The sequence below is a fragment of the Sciurus carolinensis genome, chromosome 9, assembly GCF_902686445.1.
Source record: "Sciurus carolinensis chromosome 9, mSciCar1.2, whole genome shotgun sequence".
NCBI classification, from domain to species: Eukaryota; Metazoa; Chordata; class Mammalia; order Rodentia; family Sciuridae; genus Sciurus; species Sciurus carolinensis.
In genome coordinates this window covers 70,980,799-71,004,904 of record NC_062221.1, presented here as the reverse complement: position 1 = coordinate 71,004,904, position 24,106 = coordinate 70,980,799, and the positions used below count along the sequence as shown (strand labels likewise).

General features: G+C 37.3%; 1 protein-coding gene across 1 annotated transcript; it reads right to left on the bottom strand.

Annotated features, from left to right (window-relative positions):
- Mix23 (mitochondrial matrix import factor 23) lies at window positions 1-23,867 on the bottom strand. The gene is given in 6 exon segments (XM_047563476.1): window positions 1-308; window positions 3,885-3,944; window positions 9,229-9,264; window positions 9,266-9,375; window positions 11,684-11,813; window positions 23,116-23,867. Coding segments are annotated over 6 exon segments (438 nt in total). The 5' UTR covers window positions 23,167-23,867; the 3' UTR covers window positions 1-257.
- Window positions 23,868-24,106: the final 239 nt, after the last annotated feature.

Genomic DNA, 24,106 nt, shown 5'->3' with positions numbered 1-24,106 from the left:
TACACTGAGTCAGAAAATTATTTTAATAGTTACAAAACTTTTTTTTTTTTTACAGAATCAGTATAAAATAGCAGTTGATTATTTTATAATTATCAGAATTATTTAGACTTGAGGTCTTGGCTAAGTGGGGCTGAAATCAACAAAAGGTCTTGGACTGTTGGCTCAGAAATCATCCTAAGAAGCCCACCCTGTTGATGTCTGTCGTGCTTAGCAATCATGAGATGACCCGGTCCTTCTTTTAAAAAAATAATCTCTCTTTATTCATTCTTTGGAGGCTTGAAGTGAATCCGGCAGCGTTCATTAAACACCTAAGATATTTAGAAAGAAATGAAAAGTCATTGAGTCATTCTGCATAAATCAGGTCTGAAACTAAATTTTTTTTTTTTTTTTTTTTTTTTTTGTGGTGCTGGGGATTTGAACCCAGGACCTTGTGCTTGTGAGGCAAACACTCTACCAACTGAGCTATATCCCCAGCCCTGAAACTAAATTTGATTAGGAGGATATTGTCATTTTTGTTCCAAGTCAAAAGAGTTAGCAAACAGAGGTGCTGCCTCACCAGGCCAAACAGTCTTACTAGGTAATAAATATGCACAAATAATTTTAATGTTTTTATAAGATGTAAATTACATAAAGAAAAATCAAGAGCCAGCTAATTTAGAAATTAACAAACATTTCAGTTCCATATTCTGAACAGTTTGGACTTAAAATTAAGTTTAAAATAAAGCTTCTTTTCTAAATAAGTTTTGTTATTGAGATATTTGTTGTACTTTTCTATATGCCAGATCCTTTTATAAGGAGGTATACTTGCCAGGCAAACCACTACTTTGCTGTACTGTATGGATTTATGTAGTTGTTTTATTTATCTTACTTCCTAAAATGCCAAACAAGTAGCATATCATAAATGTTGAAAGTATGCTCTATGACTAAATGTTACTTTGGGACTATGTTAAATGTTTTGGTATAGCTATTCAATGAAATAAAATGCTTAAAAATGCTTAAAAGGAAGCTTTTTATGTTCTGATTTGAAAAGATTTCCAAGATACATTAAGGCGGAAAAAAATTAGGTACATACAGTATACTTCAGTTTATGTAGCAAAGGAGGAAATACACACATAAAATCAAAGTACAAATATCTCAAAGCATGTACCATCCTTTCAGACAGGAGATGGCTTAGAGCAGAGGGTAAGAGGCAGAATTTTTACTGCATATGGTTTCATGTAAAAATTTTATGAAAAAACTAAAAATTTTGAACACATCTGCAAGTTCTGTGTCTAATTACAAAGAAAATTCTAAAACCTAAAAGAATTTCTTCTCAGAATTTACCTCTATACCCCACTTATGCTAGGAAACAAATTATTATTATTTTTTGGTACTGGGGATTGAACTCAGGGGTACTTGATCACTAAGTCACATCCCCAGTCCCACTTTGTATTTTATTTACAGACAGGGTCTCCCTGAATTGCTTATCACCTCACTTTTGCTGAGGCTGGCTTTGAACTCATGATCCTCCTGCCTCAGCCTCCTGAGCTGCTGCGATTACAGGAGTGCGCCACCACACCCAGCAAAACAAATTATTTTTAAGGTAAAAAAAATTACTTCTATTGGCTGCTGTTGATTGTGATAAAAATAAAATAAAAACCTACACAGGGAGCTTCTAAGAGACTAGATGGTATTATTCAACTTCTTAATCTGGGTGGTACACAAATGTTCATTAACATTCTCTAAACTATAACATGTTTTCAACATGCATATCATAGTTAAATAAAACTTGTAAAAAGTTTATGACTTGCTGGCTATTTCATCTTAAAATTCATCTCACTCCTGTTCCCAGCCTTGATCCTTCCAATACTCAGACCGGAAAAGGCTTCCAAACTAGTCTCCTTGATATAAACACCTGGCAGAGCCTCTCCAAATCCTCCTGAATGATTTCCTACCCACTTTTGCTTGCTACTGTACCTCAGCTACATTTTCTGTTTTGAAACAAGTAAAGGCCTCACTTTTTGTGAGGAGTAGGACCTATTTTCTTTACAACTATAGATGGTTTCATGATGATTTTCCAACTTTATGATGGTGAGAAAGCAATATACACTGGGAAGAAACCACACTTCAAATCTTGATCTTTTCCCAGGTTAGCGATATGCAGAACAACTCTCTCAATGCCCAACTTAACTGTACTCTAATGTAAGTGTACGGAGAACATTTAATGTAGGTTAGGCTACACTATGATGTTTTAGGTCAGGTGTATTAAATACATTTTTGACTAAGGATATTTTCAATTTATGATGGGTTTATCATGTTGTAACCCCATTATAAGTCAAGAGCATCTGTGATATCAAATCCAAACATGCTTCACTCTTCCCACTACATTTTATATATATCATAATCCTCTGCACTGGGTTTTACAAACTAGATAGATATTCACTGTGACCCTCTCCATCCTGTTCCAAGAATAAATATTACTTTATTAAAGAATATTTCCAGACAAATGGTGACAAAATCTTTCAAGTAGAATACACCTTATCATATTGGTGGAAAGGATAAATGTAGTAAATTTTGGTCACGAGGACAGGATAAAGAAATGAGATGAAGCAAAAAAGTTATGTTGCATTTTGCAATTTATTCATGACTCAGAATGTTGTTACAGTCTACTTTTCCCCAAGACTGATGTAATTATTAAATGACAAAGGAAAAATAACATTATAAAATAAGCTATTTACAAATAGTAGGTAGAAGATGATTGCTATTGTGATAAAAGTATTATGTTTAGCAATTAAGTATTCTTCTGTGTGCTTTTGTGTATCTTTAAAAGCATGACAGTTTCGGAAACAAGTAATCAAATAAAAAGAAATGAGAGAAAAACATTTACTAAAATGTCAAGAGTTAGGAATTCAAGAAGCCAAGTCAGGTGCTTTTAAGTCAAGGTCTGAAACCCAAGGGAGGCCTAGCCAAGGAGACAACAGTCAAGCCAATAACACCGTATTTTTCTTTTCCTGCTGGAATGCTATTTATCCAACTATTTCTTCCATGTTTCAAATTCTCTGTGTAATTACATCTAATGGAACTCCATGAATATTAATTGACACAATAGCAAAATGATTCTAGTAATAACTATGGTTTTCAATTCTGGATTTCGGTTCAGTTAGCCTCTCTCTTATAAGGGTTTTAACCCATTCCATTAGTTAATTTCAAAGGATAAAACAGAATTTTCAGTTCATTCTTTCGGATTTAATAGGTTTTGCCCTTTAGAAATCTTTCATATTAGAAGTTTACAAGCAAAGTTAGAACTCTGCAATTGCTGACTATTATGTAAAGTCCTGAGATTTGGTTCCCCGATCTGGTTTCTAATCAGAACCACAGGGGTGATAAAAAAGAACATGTGAACCTAAAACAGTAAAAAGCCCTATTACCAGATACCAGTAAAGCTACATAAAATAAAAAATTCATGGTCAAATATGTTAGAAGGCAAGAAACTAACAGGGTAGCTAATGATATGAAACTTTATGGAAAGGAATTCTGTAAAAAATGGCTAATTTTAACAAATAACCTCTTTGAAGATTCTCAGTTTCCTGGAGTAAAAATTTTAAATATTAACTATGTCCATAATTAGTATTAGGAGACATATGGAATATCTCTAATCCTATTACCATGACAAATCACAGAATTTTATGATCTGCCTATAAAGCTAACTTTTATAAGCTGATTCTATGTACAGGATAATAGCACCTCATCCACCACCACCACCAAAAAAAAGTTTAAAGTCCTCAGTTGCTCATTAGTGACTGATCTCTATTCTTACAGCCTCCTGGCACTCATGTTGTCCTGGCTGCCCTTTGCTAACTCAGTTTCCCTCCTGTTTCTCTCCAATAATCAAGACTACTTTATACCTTCCAGCTCCTGTCATTTACCACTTCTTCAACATTCAGTTCTGATTGCATCCATTTCAACTGTATGAAAGAAAAAAAAAAAAGAAGTTATGCAATATACAGAGATAAAACCAAACTTTATTATGTTTCCCCAACAAAATTAGCTGCTGCTTATGTCTCTGTTAATGGTATAGATTTTGGGACCTTCTTTGACACAAATTCCTCACACCAAATCTAATCAATAGTCAAATCTTACAGAAAAGTGGTTTTCAAATTTTGCTGCATATTACAATCAATCATCATGAGAGCTTTTATACATCCCCAACGCCCAAACAGTTCTAAGAAGACATAAAAATGGCCAATAAACATTATTATTATTGTTATTATTATTATTATTATTATTTTCTTTTTTGCAGTGCTGGGAATCAAACTCAGGGCCTCATGCATGCTAGACAAGTGCTCTACCACTGAGTTACATCCCCATCCCTAAATATAACTTTTTCAAAAGTGCAATCTTACTCAGGTACAAAGGAATACAAAATTAAACTGTAATATGAAAAAGTCTGATAAAACCTAATAAGAGTGAGGGAGTGGGAAAAGATACACTCAAACACACTTTCAGTAGCAGTATAATTATTCCAACTTCTATAGAGGGCAAATTGGCAGGACTTATCAAATATGTACATTCACATGTCCTTGAATCCAACAATGCTAGTTCTAGAAATTGATTATACAACTACAGATTTGAAAGATAGAACAGAGGAGTGAAAAAAAGACAGAGCAGCAAGCTGATTTGGATAGAGAATTAAGAAAAAAGAATCCAGAAGGAAAACAAGGAGAGAAAGAGAAAATACGTTAGATCCAAGTGATTTAGAAAGCCATGAGTCCCCACACCTTGACCACAAAGCCACAGGTTTAAGGCTAAAATGCTAAGTCTAACTGTCTTACTCCACCAGAAAAGTAGCTGATTCCATTGCAGGCTCAGATGACAGGATCCATAATACTCCTAGTCACATCTGATCAGAGGGACTTGGAAGAAGCTAGCTAGTTTCAGGAAGAGGGCTTGAAAATAGTAAAAAAAAAAAAAAAAAAATAGGAGAAAAGTTGAGTGTAGTGGCACACACCTGTAACCCCAGCAACACAGAAGACCAAGGGAAAAAAGACTGCAAGCTCAAGGCCAGGCTCAGTAATTTAGTGAGACCCTGTCTCAAAATAAAAAATAAAAAGGGTTGGGAATGTAGCTCAGTGGCAGAATGTCCCTGGGTTTCAATCCCCAGTACCGTGTAGGGGGCAGGGGAGGAAGAAGAGAAAAAACATGAACTACAGGCTACAGGTTGAAGCTGCCAGAGTTTAGAACCAGGATGTCTTCGTCAGACAAAAGCTGAGAACCCAGGCCAGAGTCAAGAGCAAAATACCAGATAATGAGAGAAGTTCTGGGCAACCATGAGTCTGAATCCCAAGCCAAAAACCTAGACTAATTAGGAAGACAGTTCAGGCAGGAGGCTTGAGAAATCTGCATGCAACGCCAATGAGAATGGAACTTGATTCTGATCCAGTGGCTCCTATAATCTCTTCCTAGACTCAAAACTAATGTCAAAATGCAAGCTGGCACATATGGCTGTAACTATGGCATGATGGGAAGGACTGCATTTCCGACACTGGACCTGTGCTATGGAGCAATATCACACCTGAAGAAGCTCCTAAGCAACCTCAGTTTCAGATTTTAATGAGCCATCCAGTCTTTCTTTCTTCCTTTCTTTTCCTCCCACCCTCTCCCCTCCCTCCCTTCCTTCTTTCCTTCCTTTCTCTCATTCATTCATACTGGGGACTGAACCCAGGGGTACTTAACCACTGAGTGAACTCTCCAGTCCTTTTAGTGTCTATGTTGCTTAGGGCCTCACTAAATTGCTGAGGTTGGCCTTGAACTTACAATCCTTCTGCCTGGGCCTCCCTGGTGGCTGTGACTACAGGTGTGCATTACTGTACCTGGCAAAAACTAAAAAAAAAAAAAGAGGAGGAGGAGGGAAAAAGAGGAGGAGGAGAAGGAAAAAGGGGAAAAATTCAGTTGAAGAACAGAATGTGATAATCTGCCATCAAGATGGTCTTCCTAATTTCTTAAATATTTAAAGGGATGTTGTATAAAAAAGGGTTTAGACTGTATAGTTCCAGAGGGATGATTAAGAAGCATTATTTACGGATTACAGGAAGACGGGGCTTTGCAAAATTTAAGAAAATCTGTCAACGATTAGAACTATCCAAAAAGAGGAAAGCACTGACACAGAAGAGACATCATCTTTTCTCCCTTGTTTCCTGAAGTAGTGGCAAAATAAAAGGTAGAAACCAATGGTTGATAGGATATATAAAGAAGAGTAATACAATACTTCCAACAACTGGAAAAGGAAAGGAAAGCAATTGCTACTGTATGCCAGTCAATATGTTAGCTTTATGCACAATTCTATAATGCAGTCCTCACCAAAAATTGAAAGCATAAGTTATTAAGCAGCTGGGCATGGTGGCCCATGCCTGTCCCAGCAACTGGAAAGACTGAGGTGGAAGGATGATTTGAGATCAGCCTGGACAAAATGTGAAATCTCATCTCAAACAAACAAACAAAAAAAGGTTATTAAGTATGAAATCCATTTACAGACTGAAAATCAGAAGTTTCAGAGCAATTAATGTACAATGTTGCAAAGTCACCAACTTAGATGGGAATTTTTTCCCTTACAGCTTCACAGTCCATGTTTTTATTCTTTTCCTTATTACACACTGCACCATATATATCAACTTCTAATATAATTATATCAGTGCCATCAACAAAACTGTTTGCTTAAGATACTGTTTTTGAAGCTCTGGGTCTTAAATAGATGCACTACTTCTGAAAGGTCACTAATAGGTGACAGCAGTTACACATGACCACAGGCCCTTACTGCTTACATACTACTCATGGTTGCCCTCTAGCCCTCTGTTATCAAGCTAGAAAGTAAACCTTACAGACCTCACGGTTTACTTTCTAAACTCTTCCTTGCAGCTATCATCCTGGTGGCTTTCCCAGCCCGAAAGGCATAAAGACCAGATCTGAGGGTTGAGCAAACTGTGTGACACAATCACTCCCAAGTACACAGTGGTTCAGTTTTGAACTTTGTGCTTCACTAACAAAAGTGATTGTGTTCTTTGACTTAATATGCAAAGAGTAATTTTTCAGTTTCTGACTGAAAAGTCCTGCCACATTTTCCTTTGTCAACACCTTCATGAAATACAAAAACCAAAGTGCCCTACACTTTGACCAGTTCTACATAAATAATCTATATTGGGTAAGATGAACATTATAGCTTAACCTCACTGAGGAATCCACCTCTGCCTGATGAATGAGCAGGTATGGAAATCCAGACCTAAAGCAGTAGTTGTGAACAAAAGAGCAGCAAAGACATTGGCTGAGACCAGTATCCGGAGACAGACACTGAACCATGAAAGGGCAGCAGCCTGGCCTACTCTCCTGTGTGCACCACAAGGAACAGGGCTTTTCTTTCTACTAACAGCTTGAGAAATGACAAGGTCCCCTTTTCAAAGTTGGGCTACCTGCACTCAACAAAGGGAAAATTTCACAACTGCTTAGTATGAAAAACACTGATTCCACTTCACACTGGATTTTCAAATACCTGACAAACAACGATCTGAAAATCACCTATTGTGCCATCTTAATATACAAACAAAATTTTGATAACTAGACAATGATCATGTGAGAAAAATTCCTTGTTCTTAGGAAATAACAAACATGTTTAAGGGTAAAGCAGTGCCAGGTACAGTGGTGCCTACCTGTAATCCCAGCAACTTGGGAGTCTGAGACAGGAGAATTACAAGTTCAAGGATAGCCTCAGCAACTTAAAGAGGCCCTAAGCAACTGAGTGAGACCCTGCCTCAAAATGAAAAAGGGCCGGAGATGAGGCTCAGTGGTTAAGGGTCCCTGAGTTCAATTCCTGTTATCAAAAAAAAAAAAACAAAAAAAAACAGGACGAGGTGGGTAAAGTGGTATAGTATGTCTAACATGCTCTCAAAATTGTTCGGGAAAGAATATACTATGTGTTCAGGTGTGTGGAAAGGAGGGAGGAAGGAGGCAGGGGAGAATAAAAGGAAGAAGGGACGGTAAATAGAATAAATTGTAAAGAAGGTAGGACAAAATGTAAATAAAAGGGGAATAGAGCCAGGTGCGGTGGCACATGCTGTATCCCAGTGGACTTGGGAGGCTGGGGCAGGAGGATCTCAAGTTCAAAAGCCAGACTTGGCAAAAGCAAAGGCTCTAAGCCACTCAGTGAGATACCTTGTCTCTAATAAAACACAAAATAGGGCTGGGGATTTGGCCTCTTAGTGGTCGAGTACCCCTGAATTCAATCCCTGGTACTCCCCACCAAAAAATTTACAAGGAAAAACTGTACATATACTAACGAACTTTTTTTCTTGCCATTATTCCCTAAACAATATAGTAGAACTATGATTTACCAGAGTGTTACATTGTATTAGGTATCCTACGGAACATATAGGTGATTTAGAGTATAAGGGAGGATATGTATAGGTTACTTGCAAATACTTAGCCATTTTATACATGAAACTTGAGTATCTGGGGATTTTGGTATCCCCAGTGGGTGGAAGGTAGGGTCCTGGAACTAAGTGCCCCAGGTTATCAAAGGACAACTGCTTGCTAAATATACAACAGTTTTTTTGATGATATACAGGGGCTATAAAGAAAGAGTTCTATTGCATTAACTATATTCTGAGATCCATTCCTATCTATATTACATCTGAGTGAGAAAATAAGGCTTCTTTCTTACAACATCCTTAAATAAGTACTTGCTATTTTCTTAAAAGTGAAAATGCCTGCAGGGATATTGGAAGATGTACAGAAAAGGTGGTCCAAAAGACCCATAACCATTTCTACATAGTAGGTAAATAACTATAATGAGGTACTCATATATCCTAATTATAGCCAATAGTACTCTATTTATGGCAGTACTTCCAAAAGACAAATAAAGAGAATATTTCAAGTTAAGCATCAGAAAGATCACATAGTATTGGTCTATATTGATCCTTTGTCTTTAGCAGTGGGGGAACAAATAAAGAATGGAAATAAATATGATTATATGCTTATTTTGCCCTAAAGTTGCTACACTGAATCCATTTATGAAATGAACATTAATTTACCAATTCGTACCTAAATATAATAAAACAAAGTCCACTAAAATGAAGCATTAATGTGGTATTTTTTTAAGTAATCACATGTCACGCTGAATTGTGTATATTAAAAACTGCCTTTCTTTTAAAGGGTATGTTTGGAAAAAACTGCCTGAGAAACGTAAATTGTGTTACAACTTACCTTTGTCTGTTCTTTTCTAAGTTGCTTTAATAACGTTTAAATCATCCAAATTCTTTTCTCTCTCTTCGCGGAGGTTTTTTACTACTTCTGAGGTCTGGGCTATACAATTTTTTATAACTTTATCTCTACTCGCATGAGCTGCATCAACTAAACGAAAAAGAAAGAAATGAAAGGGGAAGAACAATCACATCAGTTTGTCACATCTCAGTGTTTAAAAGAAAAAATCCTTATTCTGGGACTCAGAAATACTTTTCAGAAATTTTCTAAACCAATTTTTAAACATCGACTCCACAGAAGATTGTGTTTTAATCAGCAAATCACCAAAAACAGAAGAGAGCACCTTAGAGGGTAGAAGGTCTGCTTCCCTCAACATGTCCCCAGTATTTCCTCTGCTGGGCTTGTCCATCTCAGTCTCCTTACTTCCCGTCCCTGTCTCCCCCACTGTTCCATCCACTCGTACCCTATATTACATCCCCCTTTGGGCAGCTTATTGCTCTTCTTTCTTTCTTTTTGTCCTTCATTTTTTTTTTTTTTTTTCAGTTCATATTGTCAACATGGAAAAGAAATACAAACTAAGTAATGCAGAGGTCTTAGTTACTATAAGAAAAACAAAGAATGTTACATTTGCCTGTTTACCGCCTTTTACAGGATTTTAAAGTGTTAAGTATTGATGAAGAAACCTACATATAAGCTTGGATTGTGGTGTGTTAATCTCAAGTAAGGATATCCGACAGAACTCTTTATAACTGTCATCTTATGTACAAATCTAATAAAAGTGCTCATCATCTATTTCTGACTTGATTAGCAAGGTATACTGGTCATGTTTCAAGCACAATCTGGTGATCACAGCTGAATTTTGATGATACCCCAAATATATGCATTTGTCAAGTAATGTTTCAAGTTCATAGACTTTATTGCTTAGTAATGATTTCTATGTTATCTTGAGAACAAAGAATGTAAAGCTAAGATTAAATGGAGTATGCTCTAATAACAAGGATTGCACTGAAATGGTTTTACTACATTAAAGATTTGGAATTTCTAAAACTTGTGCTTCATTATAACTTTACACATCATCTCCCATGAAGTGTTGCCCTTAGAGAATTTAAATATCTTTTCATCAACTACAGAATAAAGCTGAGTCAGGGCCTACAGTGCATCAGGGAGGCTATGAGCAACTTGGACATTTCAGACTTCTTCATTATTGAAACAATATTTAAGGGAATTCTGAGGTACTTATGAGCTGAGCACTCTGCAGGCTTGATCCCTGGTGCAAGCTACTTGAAATAATGGTAAACAATTTCATGCAAAACATAGTGCAAAAAGAACTTTGTATTAATATCACTCAATTCTTTAACAACCCTATAAATTAGGTCCCACCACCATACTATTTTACAAATAAGGAAAAGGAGGCTACGAAAGGTCATATAACACGATCAAGGTCACCCAGCTTAGGAAGTAGCAGAGGACAGTTTAATCCAGATCTGAATCCATGTTGTCAATCTTGACACTATAAACTCTATGTTAACAGAAGATTTTAAATGAAAATGACTAAATAGTAGAGAGAGATGGGTGGTGGGGTGGGAAGAGATATGACAAAGTGATCATAAATTTCTAGGTCTTTAGTCAGCGACACCCAAAGAAACTAAGTAATCTGTCAAAAAATCTTATGGTAAAATAGAACTTAGACCTATCCTCCTACTCCCCCATTATTGGATTCTACTCATTAAAGTCCACACCTTACAATTTTCTAAAACCACAAGACTTACCTGATCACTCAATAAAATGATACTTTAATATAACAGGAGAACCTAGTGTGGTAGAGCTTAAAATAGTGTCAATTGAAGTTTCTAACTTAATCGAAGGATATAATAAATTGCAAACAGTATTTAGCTGCATTAGTATTTCATTCTGCCTTTGGAAATTAAAGAGAGATAAAGGAGGACATGAAAAAATATATACTTGAGAAACCAGAGCTTCAAGAAAAGACAATTTATCCGTGGCTTTCCTTCTCTCCCATCTGCCATATGCTTCTATTTCACTTCCTGATGAGTGAAGGAAAGATACGAAATGTGTGAAGTGCTTTAATTATTCTTTACGTCATCTGTTTGGCTTTAGGATTTATTCATTCTCATCCTTGCTCTTGTTACTGTCTTACTTTACTATTTTACTTTCCCCTTCATCCCTTTGGGCATGAGGTCTCCATAAGTTAAAGGCAGCAGACAAAGAAGTCAAAACAATGACTGCTCTGATTCATTAGACCCATCTCTCCACAGATTTGCACATAAGATCACAAATTTAATTTATAGAAACCAGATCAAAATTCTTTACACCCTCAGGTGTGGGCAAAGAAACATGAAGATATCATTTGTTTATTCACAGTTTAGATACAGATTTCTTATTTTGTCATCAAAGAAAAGCATAAAAGAAGTACAAAAGAGAGACTCAAAAGATAGACTTACAGACTCATAAAGTTGTTTACAGGTTTGGCTGGCATCAATTTTCCCTGCAAAGGAAGCTGTTGGAACCGTAGTGTTTAATTCATGTACTATTCTGTCATCAATTGTCCTCATCACCTTGAGTAATTCCTATATATATTTAAAATAAAAGAATATAACCTGAATGAAACATTAAGTGATAAAAATTAAGTATTTACACAAAAAACAAAAGTCTTGGATATTTAACAACTCTTTAATTTAGGAGTGGGGAAACCAAGTCAAATGTAGTACAATCATAAGAAAATCTTTATTACAAGGATGACAGGTAAGCTTTAGTAGTAATTTGAATAGTGATACCAAACCTGTCTCCTTGCCTCAGCTATGGTCATCTTAAGGATTAAGACTGTTTTACTCAAATTTAAATCCCATTTGCTGGTATGGTACATAGCAAACAATGTGTGTCCTTTCCATCTCCAGCATACAGTCAAAAACAGTTCTACTGAACCTGATTACCACACATTCTCCATAATCACCAGCTAACTGTTTGCTCTATTTCCTCTCAGCTATTATTGCAACACATGGTGCTAGGAAGAAAACTTCTAGAAAGATATATGAAAAACTATTAGTAGTAGTTAACTCAAATAAATTAATCTCCACCCTCTTAGTTTTTAGCTTCTCAGTATTTAACTATGATCATGTATTATTTTTGTGATACAAATACATAAAACAAAACATGCTGAGATCAAATCTTGTCATGGTTTTCTTATTCACAGAACAAGCAGGCAGTTTTCCTCTTTTTAGTAACCCTGGTTCCTATTCTCAAGGTTCCCCTGCCACTCAAAAAGCATTCCATTTTCAAAAAGCAAACACAAAGAAAATAGTAACAAAAGGGTAGGAACTTAGAAAGTTGCTGAGTATTATCTGTATAACACAGTGCCTTCCCACTTCTTTTCACTTGTCACTAGAGAAAGGATGGGCATCAGGTACATTCTACATTCATATAACGTAAACTCTGGGATAAGTTTCTAACAGTATATACCCTTCTCTGTTTTAGTTGTTTTAAATTTACAAAGAAACACCACCAAAAACCAACAACGTAAAACAAGATCACTAGGAATCATCAAGAAAACAGAATTATATAATACAAGGAATATACTTATTGTTGAAAACATCTAAGTTAACATTCAGTGTAAGCATGTACTGAAAGCAGTTTTGCTTGTCTTTCTATCTCCTTTAACATACCATTCTTTCTTTTCTCAAACTTACATCCATGACTCAAACGAACTTCTTCATTTTTTCCTCAGCCATTTGTTAAAATAAAAACATTTATTATTATTAAAGTACTATCTTCATTATAAGAAATATTAAAATTTTTAAATAAAAATTATTCAAATTATTATGAATATATCTTTTTTTTTTTTTGCATTGCTGGGATTCAACTCAGAGCCTCACACATACTAGTCAAGGGCTCTACCAATAAGCTATATTCCCAGCCCCCATTATCAATTTTAATGTATCTCTTTAGTCTTTTTTCTACATCTGTGAATATTTTAATAAATATTGGGGTACTATACGGTCAAGTCTTGCTTTATGACATTATACCATGAGCATTTTGCCTTTGTTACTAAAGATGCCTTACTAGCATGTACAAGGCCCTGTGTCTGACAATAAACAGCTATTGAAACAAACTGATCTTTTTAGATAGTTTCCTTTGGGTATGAAAGCCCTCATCAAGCTTCCTTCTTTAAAAAATGAAGCAGTTACAGTACAACAGAGTTCATTCATTTACTAACCCTTCCTTCAAACAATGTTTACTAATGTCTAGTATGTGTCAGGCACCATTCTAAACACCCTGTACAGTGGTATAGAAAACAGAAAAACCACATACTTGCTCCTAATGAGCAAATTCCTGGAGGCGACAGGACAATAAAGAAATACCCCCATGAACAACCATAATCTCACATACTGAAAACGTAGGGTGAAAAGTAACAAATTAAGGCCATGGGGGAAAGAGAGACCAGTAGGAACTGGGAGTTGCTTTAGGTGAAAAGATCATGCAAAGGCCTCTATGAAGCTGTTAACATTTGAGTTATAACCTGAATGATGTGAAAATCAACTACAGGTATATCTGAGGGAATAAGCCAAAATACATGAGGCAAGAAGAAGAGACTTGGAATATTTGAAGAATTAAAAGAAGGCAAGTTGGCCAAAAGAACTATCAGAGAAAAAGTGGTATAAAGATGAGGCACGGTAGACCAAATATGAAGGACAATATAGACTGGCAAAATTTAGAATTCTGTTCTAAATAGATTACAGGGTTTTAGATAAGGGATAATGTACCATTAATTTTTTTTTTTAAAAAGGTAACTCTGGCGCTGGGTGAAGAATGAAAATAGGGGCAACCATTTAGGAGACTAGTATTTGGTGATTTAGTAAAGAGATAAAGATGGTTTGATAAAGTGGTAGATGTAGAATTAAGGAGAGGTTAGCTGGATTCAAGATTTTCAAAATAAAACCAACAGTACTTGCTATGAATTGGTAGTGATGGATGAGAAAATAAAATAGGATTATTGGGGTTGAGACCTGAGCAACTGAATGTATGGAAATGCTGCTAACTGATGGGAGAGGCTGGGGAAGGAAGAGATTTGGAAGGACTGAAAAAATCAAGACTTCTGTTCTAACTCACAGGATATTAAGCATTACTGTTAATTATATATTACCCTGGTATTATGTTTTAAATTAATCTTTTACTGAAATATTTACAGATTAAAAAAAGATATGCCTGGAATGTGCTTCTAAATAATATGGCAAGGTGGGGTAAGTGGTAGTAGTCACACTGTATAGATGAAAAAAAGAATGACCATGAATTGATTGTTAGAGTTGGAAGTAGTATACATGGGGTTTTTCAAAGTACATTTCTCCTTTAGCATATGTTTAAAATTCTGTCAAAAAATACTTTAAAAAAAAAGTTGTTTTTGGACTTGGTTCAGTTTGACTTGTCTATTAAGATATCTGAGTACAGTAGAAAGTTAAACATACAGTCTGGACACTGCTCAGGCTAGAAGTCATATGAACAAACTTATGCTATTTAAAAGTCATGACACTTGAAAAGGTCATTGGGGAAGACTGGTAGGGAGTGAAGTGGGACCAACAATGAAGAAGAACTAACACCTAAAAGTAGAGGGGAACATCTGTAATATCAAAGAAGTTGGGAGACACAAGGTTTAAAGGAGGGGAATAATCAATTCTGTTGAATTTATTATGAAGTCAAGATCTTATGGACTGGCCAGGCATGGTGGCATACCTGTAATCCCAAGGGCTTGGGAGGATGAGGCAGGAGGACCACAAGTTCAAAGTGAGTTCTCAGCAACTTAGTGAGGCCCTGAGCAATGTAGCAAGACCCTGTCCTCAAAATAAAAATCAAAAAAGGGCTGGCGATGTGGCGCAGTGTTTAAGCACTGCTGGGTTCAATCCCTGGTACCCCTACACCCAAAGAAAGGAATTACATGGACGACCTTGATGAGAGCCATTTAACAGAATGTTGAGTGGACTGAAATTTTTATTTGGCTTAGGTGCAGAGAGTAAGAGAAACATGGCATAAGATATGGTCCACTATTATAGGTTGTTACTGGATGTTAGTATTTCCTGAGGAACCCCAGAAAATCAAGAGTTTTAAGTACAGTGGGGTTACATGATCATAACCTTGTGTCCTGAAATGACTGCTTAGGTGTTAAATGTGGAAAATGGATTGCCTAAAACAAGAGTAGAAGCGGGTAGTTAGGAAACTGATAACAGCAATCCAGGTGAAAGATACATAGCTTAATATTTCCCAGTTTTTATTGACTCTGAACTTCAACCAGTTTTGAATTTGAACACTGGCTGTACCCTTCAATAAATCCCCTTCAATAAAACAATATGGACATACTACTAAAGTCCATATTTAACAATGGGAATTTTCCTGCATTAACTAGGTAATAACAACTTTTGCATCTTACCAATAAAACTAACAAATGTGGACTATCAAACACATCATTTTTCTCTGTTGTACTAGTGAATTACCAACATGTGATCTACAGCTTGTCTTTTAATATGGCAGATACTAGTCACATAGGTCATTAAAATAAAACAATCTAAATTTAGTTCCTCAATTGCACGAGCTATTTAAAATGCTGAAGAACCACATGTCACTATGTTGACAACACAAACATGGAAGTATTTCCACCATCACAGAAGATTCTACCTGACAGTGCTGTATTACATAAAATAAAATGGCAATCACTGTCTGGTAAAGGACTTGTTCAGAGGTTGCTGAGAATACAAGCTGTAAACAGATTTCAGAGAAAGATATAAGGCTAAAGAGAAGAGAAAAAGGTGGTGGTGGTGAGATGCAACAAGGGAATTCTTTCTAAGTTGGAAAGGGGACGGAAAAGAACTATAACCACTTCACCAGGCTTATGTTTCCTTTCAGTGAAAAAATGCCATAGCTCTTAAAGCAATTCCAGGAGGGCCTAAGGAAAAGGCTGGGTGGCCCTTACAGGCTAAGAGCAAATGAAGGCAAATAAAGGCACAAAAGTGTTGCCTTTAAATATTTCTATCATCATAATTACTGACTACCTATCTGATGCTAGTCCCCAAAGCATTCTACTGTTCCACACATACACACACCTGTAACCCCAGAAAATAGAGAGAAGATATCCCTGAATAGACATTGTACACAATAAACTGCATGCCCACAGATGGTAACACCTAATATTGTTCAGTGGTTCTGTGCAGGCTACAGTAAGTCAAACAATAGCAAAAGTAAATCTTTAAATTCTGTAGTGCCCCCAGCTTCTCTCTTTTGGGGGGAGTGGTGGTGTGCTGGGCATTAACCAAGGGTCACAAGCATGCAAGCCTCTAACACTAGGCCATTTCCCAGCTCTAGCTCCTCTTATCTTTGACCTTTCTCAAAACATGAGATCTGATATGTCATGAAATCTCTCATTTTAGGCTAGCTCTTTAAAATTATTCAGATGCCTTCTGTGTAACTGCATTTTTTCTTATCTCTAATTGTGGGGGTGAAAATCTCATCCTGTTGGAAGGCAATTTACATACTGAAGGTTGCACCATATTTAGTGGGGAGGAGTAGTGAACACTTTCTACTGCCCATACAATTATACTATGGTCTATTCCTAAGATGAATCCTCAGATATTAAATTCCTTTTATTACACTGGGCAGTTTTTAGGGCACACAGGGTGTAAGAAAAGGCTATTATATGACTAAATTACCACGTACTAGAACTTACTTAACATGTTCTCTCCTCCCCCTCTGCCTAAGCTGTCTGGAAGTAGACCCATTCACAAGATGCTTGATGCTTCTTCCAGACAGCCCTTGTTCTTGAAACCCTACTTTTACAGCAATGCTCATACTGTGGCCCCTTTCCCCACAAGTCTGAAACACAGACTGCCTGCAACTATAGGAGTCTCTGACAGTACCTACAGACAGGAACAGAGCACCACTGTGTAGATGTTAGAAAAGAATCTATTCAGTATGTATATCTAATTACCAAACCCATTACATATAAATGAGCAAATATTCCTAATATGAACAACCAAGATTTAAATGTTCTAGGAAAGAATACTTAGTTGATTTTGACTAGGTGATAATATGAACTGGGTCTCAAATAGGGTCAAGAGGAAGGAATTTCAGAGTGGTAACAACAACAAAAAAGCACAGAAATGACAAAAAGCATGATGTATTCAGTCAAAAGCAAGTTAGGTCTATATGGCTGGACGGTAAGGCTTAAATGCCTGTCATACATGGAGGTAGGCTAGGAAGACAAAGATGTGAATAAGGGTGGTGGTAATAAGAGATGTCAAGTGAGGCACTTTGGGACTGGATTTTGAAATACCATGTTTAGTCCTCGGACCTGGTTATCTGGGCCAAACAAAACAAAACAAAACAAAACAAAACAAAAAAAACTGGACAAATGTTTAGATTCTAAATTTCAGAAGATAATAGTATAAAGCCACCATAGTATGGAAAGCAATTAGGTTGAAGAAACCAACCTAGAGTTCAAGCCTCTAGAACTATGAGAAAATAAATTTCTGTTGCTTAAGTCACCTAGCCTGTGGTATTTTGTTGTGGCAGTCCTAGCAGACTAACATAGGACACAATAAATGTTGAGTGAATGTTAAAATGGGATTCTAGGCCTCAATTTTAAACATTCTTTCAGAATGTTTAACAATGAATCTTCCTAAATTGCCTCTGATTATCTCACTCACTCCGCTCAAAAACGATTCCCCATTCTCACATTTGGCATTCAAGGCCTCCCACAATCTGGCTCTAATCTTTGTGTAATCCCAATGTGCCCTGTGCAAGTCCTATATTCTAATAATAGTGATTTGCTATCCCCCGCCCCAATATGGTCATGCATTACATAATGTTTTGGTCAACAATGTATCACAATATGGTTGGTGGTCCCATAAAAGTATAATGGAGCTGAAAAATTACTATTACCTAGTGATGCTGTAGTCATTGTAATATCATAACACAATTACTTGTGTGTATGGTTTTGCTGCTGTAAACAAACCCACTGTGCTGACAGTTATATATAAGTACAACACACATAATTAGCTATAGTACCTAATACTTCACAACTATATGTTGCCAGGCACCATGACACACGCCTGAAATTCCAGCAACTCAGGAAACTGAGGCAGAAGAATCACAAGTTTGAAGCCAACGTCTGCAACTTAAGTGAGACTTTGTCTCAAAACAAAAGATAAAAAGGGCTAAGGATGCAGCTCAGTGGTAGAGTCTCTGGGTTGAATCCCTTGTTCCTCAGGAAACAAACAAACAAACGAACAAACAAAATATATATATACACACACACACATATACATGTATATATACACATTATATATTTTATTGTTACATTAGGGTATTATAGCAGCTCATATATATTCTTTTACTGCATCTCTTGATTGCATCAAGATGCCATGAGTGATTGACCTATACCATCTAGGTTTGTGTAAGTAGTTTATTATGTTTGCACAATAATGAAATCACCTAACAACATTATTCGCAGAACATACCCCCCTTTTTAAGTGACTCACGACTGCACATAAAATTTTTGGTCAATATACTATTACCCTGGCCTAGAATTCCACTGGCGTTATCAACCTAAGATCCAACTCAGTTATCACCTCTTGATTTCTCTCTAAACTCTTCTAGCATTTTATTCATATTTTCAGTGTCTTAGTCCTTGGACCTGGTTATCTGGGCCAAAAAAAACAAAACAAAACCAAACAAAAAAAAAACTGGACAAATGTTTAGATTTGTCCAATATATGTTCTATATTCCTTGCTTGATACCCTGCCCACTAGGGTTCCCCCAAGTGCCTGGCTGTTGGCTATGTAAACTGTGTTCCATCCCACCCGCAACCTCCAAGTTCAGGTTGAAGCCCTATTTCCCTGGAGATAGGTCTTTAAGGAGGTAATGAAGGTTAAACAGAGTTCATAGCCAGGCATGGTGGAACACACCTATGATCCCAGCTACTCAGAAGGCTGAGGTAGGAGGATTGTGTAGCCCAGGAATTCCGGACCAGCCTGGACAACATAGCAAGATCCTACCTCTTTAAAAAAATATATAAACTGAGGTCCTAATTATAGAAATGGTGCCTTTATACAGTGAGGAAGAGACATCAGGGATCCTTCTCCCTCTCTGCGCAGACATATATGGACAAGAGTGAGAAACTTGTTGGTTGGTTTCTAGAGAAAGAGAGGCCAAACCAACCATAACACCCTGATCGTGGACTTCCAGCCTTCAGAACTGTAAGGGGAAAAAAAAGAACTCTGTTGCTTAAACTACCCAGTCTGTGGCATTTTGTTGTGGCAGCCCTATCAGACTAATACAGTACACAACAAATGTTGAATGAATATTAAAATGGGATTCGAGGCACTCAATTTTAAAATTTTATTTTTAAAATTTTATTTCACTTTGGAAATAGAACATTTTCCAGGAGTTTGCTAATTCTTAATATTTACAATGGAAAAGATAAAAAATTAAAAATATTTTAAAACCTCTAAAACTTTAAAATATTTAAATGTGAAAAAAATAAAAACAACACAACAACCCAGAAAATAGTTGCAGGGGTGGTAGTAGTACAGACTACCTAAGAAGGGGCAAGAAAAATCTTTCAAGGTAATAGATTTGATGGAAGTTTGCATTGCAGGAGTAGGTCAACATCAAACTCTTGGACCGGAACTCTTTAAGATTTGTGTACTTCACTGTATGGAATTTACCCCTTCAAATTAGCAAACAAATACTGAACTCTAGTTAATAAAATGCATGCTGACATGTTTAGGAGTAAAGTATACTGATATTTGCAACTTATTTTGAAATACACCAAAAATATAAGACTGACAGAAGGACCGAGGGCTGGATAAATGGATATGTGGTAATACAGCTCATAAGTAATTGGAATACAGATGGTGGGTACAAAGCACTCATTCTACAATTCTTTCAACTTCTTTGTAGAAAAGTTGAACATTTTCTTAATTTTGAAAAAATTCACCTAATCTTTTAAATAAAAAATACATGAGACTGGGTATGCTAGCACATGCCCTTAATCCCAGCAACTCAGGTGGCGGAAGCAGGAGGATCATAAGTTCTAGACCAGCCTCAGCAACTCAGTAGACTCTGTCTCGAAATTTTAGAAAAAGCCTGAGGATGTATCTCAGTGGCAAAGCACCCCTGGGTTCAATCCCCAGTATTGTAAAACAACAAAACATGACTTTCTATTTCTCTTTCACAGTATTCAGTGCAGTGCTTTCCATTCTTAAAATACTTACATATAAAACATAATGGTTTAATAGTCTTAAAAATATGTACTTTAATAATTTGTGCAAATATCAGTCAACCATGTTTTAAAATTTTTACCAAACTCATCTAAACCTAAATATTATACCTAAATTTTACATTTTTCAAGCACTTTCACTTATGTTCCTATCTCTGAGGCAGTGGGGCAAATGTTAATACCCATTTTCAAGGAGGTTAAATAGTATGCCAAAGTTAGCTCTGATGAACCATATCATTTGAATTATAACTTAGGGTATTTTGGGGGTATTATAAACTATGCATTTGGAAAAGTTCTAGAGAAACTATCTAAAAAGTTCCCTCAGGTTTCTTTAATAATTTTGATATTTATATATATTTTATCTCTGTAGATGGCCTGGTTAGGAAATATATGTTAGTTTTTGCCTCACTGAAATCTTATCTCACCATCAGCTCAAAGAGCTCTTATGAAATTTGGCCTTAAAGATTAAAATAATTATAGAAATGGAATCAAGTTTAAATTGCTATTCTGCTTAATACAATCTTCTTCTTTTGTAGATGCTAGAGATCAAACCCAGGGCCTTGTATATGCTAGGAGAACATTCTACTGTGAGCTGCACTCCCAGCCCCAATCTTCTTGTTTTATAGACTTAAGATAATTCACAAAGGGATTAAGTGATTATTAGCTCAAGATCACAATGCTGTTAATGACAGAAGTCCTAGAACCTAGAACATCTTTTTTAAAAAAGTATCAATGATAGTACATTTAATTGGAGTTTTGATCTAATTGGTTTTGTAATCCTAATGATGACACGCCACACCATATGGCAAAAGAGCTGGATGACTACTCTCAATACTGAGGCCAGATATTGGGAAAAATGTTCGAACCCAGGATTAGACAGTGAGCGTCTGACAACAGAGGTGCTACTGGCAAATCCCCATAGGTAAGCAGGGTGACCACTGACTGACCATGAGGTCATTCTTCTGTGGTCAGTTATCTACATTTCACTGACAGTTTAGGGAAACTTGTTATCATCTCTGTATCTTTTCAAAGGTTCCGAAAGACAGCATCCTTGAAGATGGAGGTTTTGAAGTTTCAGGGTTTTTTTTCGTGTGGCAGAGGCACTAGGGAAGCCCTCTCCCTCAGGATGGAAGAGGGAGAGGAGCAGTGTGGCTCATGAGAAGCATGCAATGACAGAGGAGCACCCTTACACTATACGATGGGAGGTGTGAGGTAAGAAAAGCTAAAGAGCAGCATCTATGGAACACGGGGTGTTCAGGAAAGATGAAACTTCAAGGGAATGAATGGCTGACAAGTCCACAGCTGAGCAGCCCACACCTAAGTCCTCTGAGCTGGGAATTACTACCCCAGATTTTCCTTAATTTATCCTCTCCCTCCAAAGCGGTAGCCCTCAGCAAGGGATGATTTTGCCCATAGGGGACATTTTAGCACCCGGAATATCTAACTCCTCAATCAGTGCTCTTTCCTATAAACCTAAGGCTACCACTACCTGACTACATGAGTTCATCAACTCAAGTTATATCATAGTACTAAAGTGACAAGGTCAATGCCACAACTGAACCAGTTAACCTTAAATATGCAATATACTTTGGAATTCAACAGACTTTGTCTATCCTATTAAAATGTTTACAAGTATTTATGTTTATTGGGCACTCTGATCACATTTGAGGTTGACTGCTGTCGTTGAGCTGACATGAAGTAAAAAAGAGGGTGCAAATAATGGTGGAAAGACCTCATACTAACTTCTTTAACCAAATGCTGTCAAACAACTTCATTTTGTTGAGGATGTCTTAAGGAATACCTACATAGGAATCTTTCTAAGAACAAAGCTTACTACAGATAGGTCAATAGTACATGAAGTGATTTCACAGTATCTTTAGTTTAAAACATTTTAAGGTGATGATTTTTAAAATTCAGTCCGCAACTACGCAATAGGATATTTATGCCTGCATTAGAATGGATAACTTACAAAGTAACTTGATCAAAATCCAGAGATCCCTGTTCTTGAGTTCATGCGTTAATAACTAACTCTGGACCTTCGGTGTTCTAATATAAAAAAAGATACAGCCTTTTTACTTAAATATTACCTCTCGAATAGTTAGGAAGGCAACAATACCAGAGCAGGTATATTTAGAATTAATTTTCCCTCGAAAAATCCAAACGTTTTGGCTCACCAAAAAAGGAAACGAGGTCAAGTGTTTTATCAAGTAAACAAGCCGTCTTTTTGACTTTCTTCTGTCCCACAAAAGCTTAACTTGAAAGAAATAGCAGAGGTTGGGAACTGACTTCAGGGAACTGCTACAAAATTGTTATAATCCCCACTCACAGAGCCCAAGCTCGGCTTTACCATTGCGGAATGGCCCGGGGCTCCCTGGTCAAGGCCTGCGCGGCAGAAGGAGAACTATGACCCCCACCCCCACATACACATCGAGCAGCTTTGTTCCCCAAGGCCAAACCCCGCGCCCCCCATGACCTCCAATGGCTAAGGAAAAAAAAGCCTTCAACAGCCCGCTTTCCACAACGGATCCATACGACCTCCCTGGCAAGAGCAGAGATTATGCCTGGGAACAAATGGAGGGGCATGCTTGGCCACATGAGGAAAACCCCATCACCTGGAACTCGGCGAACTCCTCACAGTTCACACCACCACTGGGCGCCGCCATATTGGACGAACGCGAGGACCCCGCTGCAGGCCAATCACTGTGAAGCAGAGGTGTCCGCGGCGCCGCCTGACGAAAAACAGTAGGAGCCGAACGCTGAACTAAGGTTTGTTTTCGTGATCCACGTCGAACTTTGTCACCTTGCTGTCGTGCTTTTCTCTCTAACCCCTTTTTAATATGCCCCCCTCTCAGAGCTTGAAAGAATTGTTTACTCTGATCTCGTTCTTACAAAAGGGAACAGTCTTTTGTCCACACTAATCGGGTCATTCCAATAGAATATCTAGGAAAGTCCATTTCTCATCCTTCCACTGCAGCGTCTACACTCCCTCCCTACAGCAGAAGGGCCCATGTTCATTAAGAATTTGGGACCACTAAGAAGGGTTAAGAAACGAGGACATTTCCGGTGGTGTAGGTGGGTAAGTGGTTGAAATGATTAAAATGTGTCTTTTTAATTGGGAAATAGAAAGCAAAATAACATGTTGATTTTTCAGACTGGCCTCTGAGAGTCTCCAAAAGCCAACAAGACTTGGGGCCTCTAGGCACTGAGTCCAAATGTGTTTTTGATAAATGCTTATATTCATTAAAAACATTGGAAGAACCGTATACCGAAATACTGGTTTACTTAGTGTATTTGAGAAGTGTACACTTCGCAAAAGTTGTATATTTTTTCCTTTAACTTTCCTACATTAACACGGCAAACAGCTCCGATTACCCGACACTTCCCAGACACAGGCCTAAAACTCAGTGCCGGACGCAGCGCCCAGGGGAGGGGCGGGGTGCGCTGCCTGCGTCTTCGGCGCGTCGCGCACGTCCCACATGCCCCGCACGTCACGCACGCCCCGCTGGCTCCGCCCCTCGCACCGCCCGCTGGCACCTCCCGCGTCCCTCCCACGGCTGCGCTTGGTGACATTGAGCGCACCAGCGCCACCGCTGTGGTTGGCGG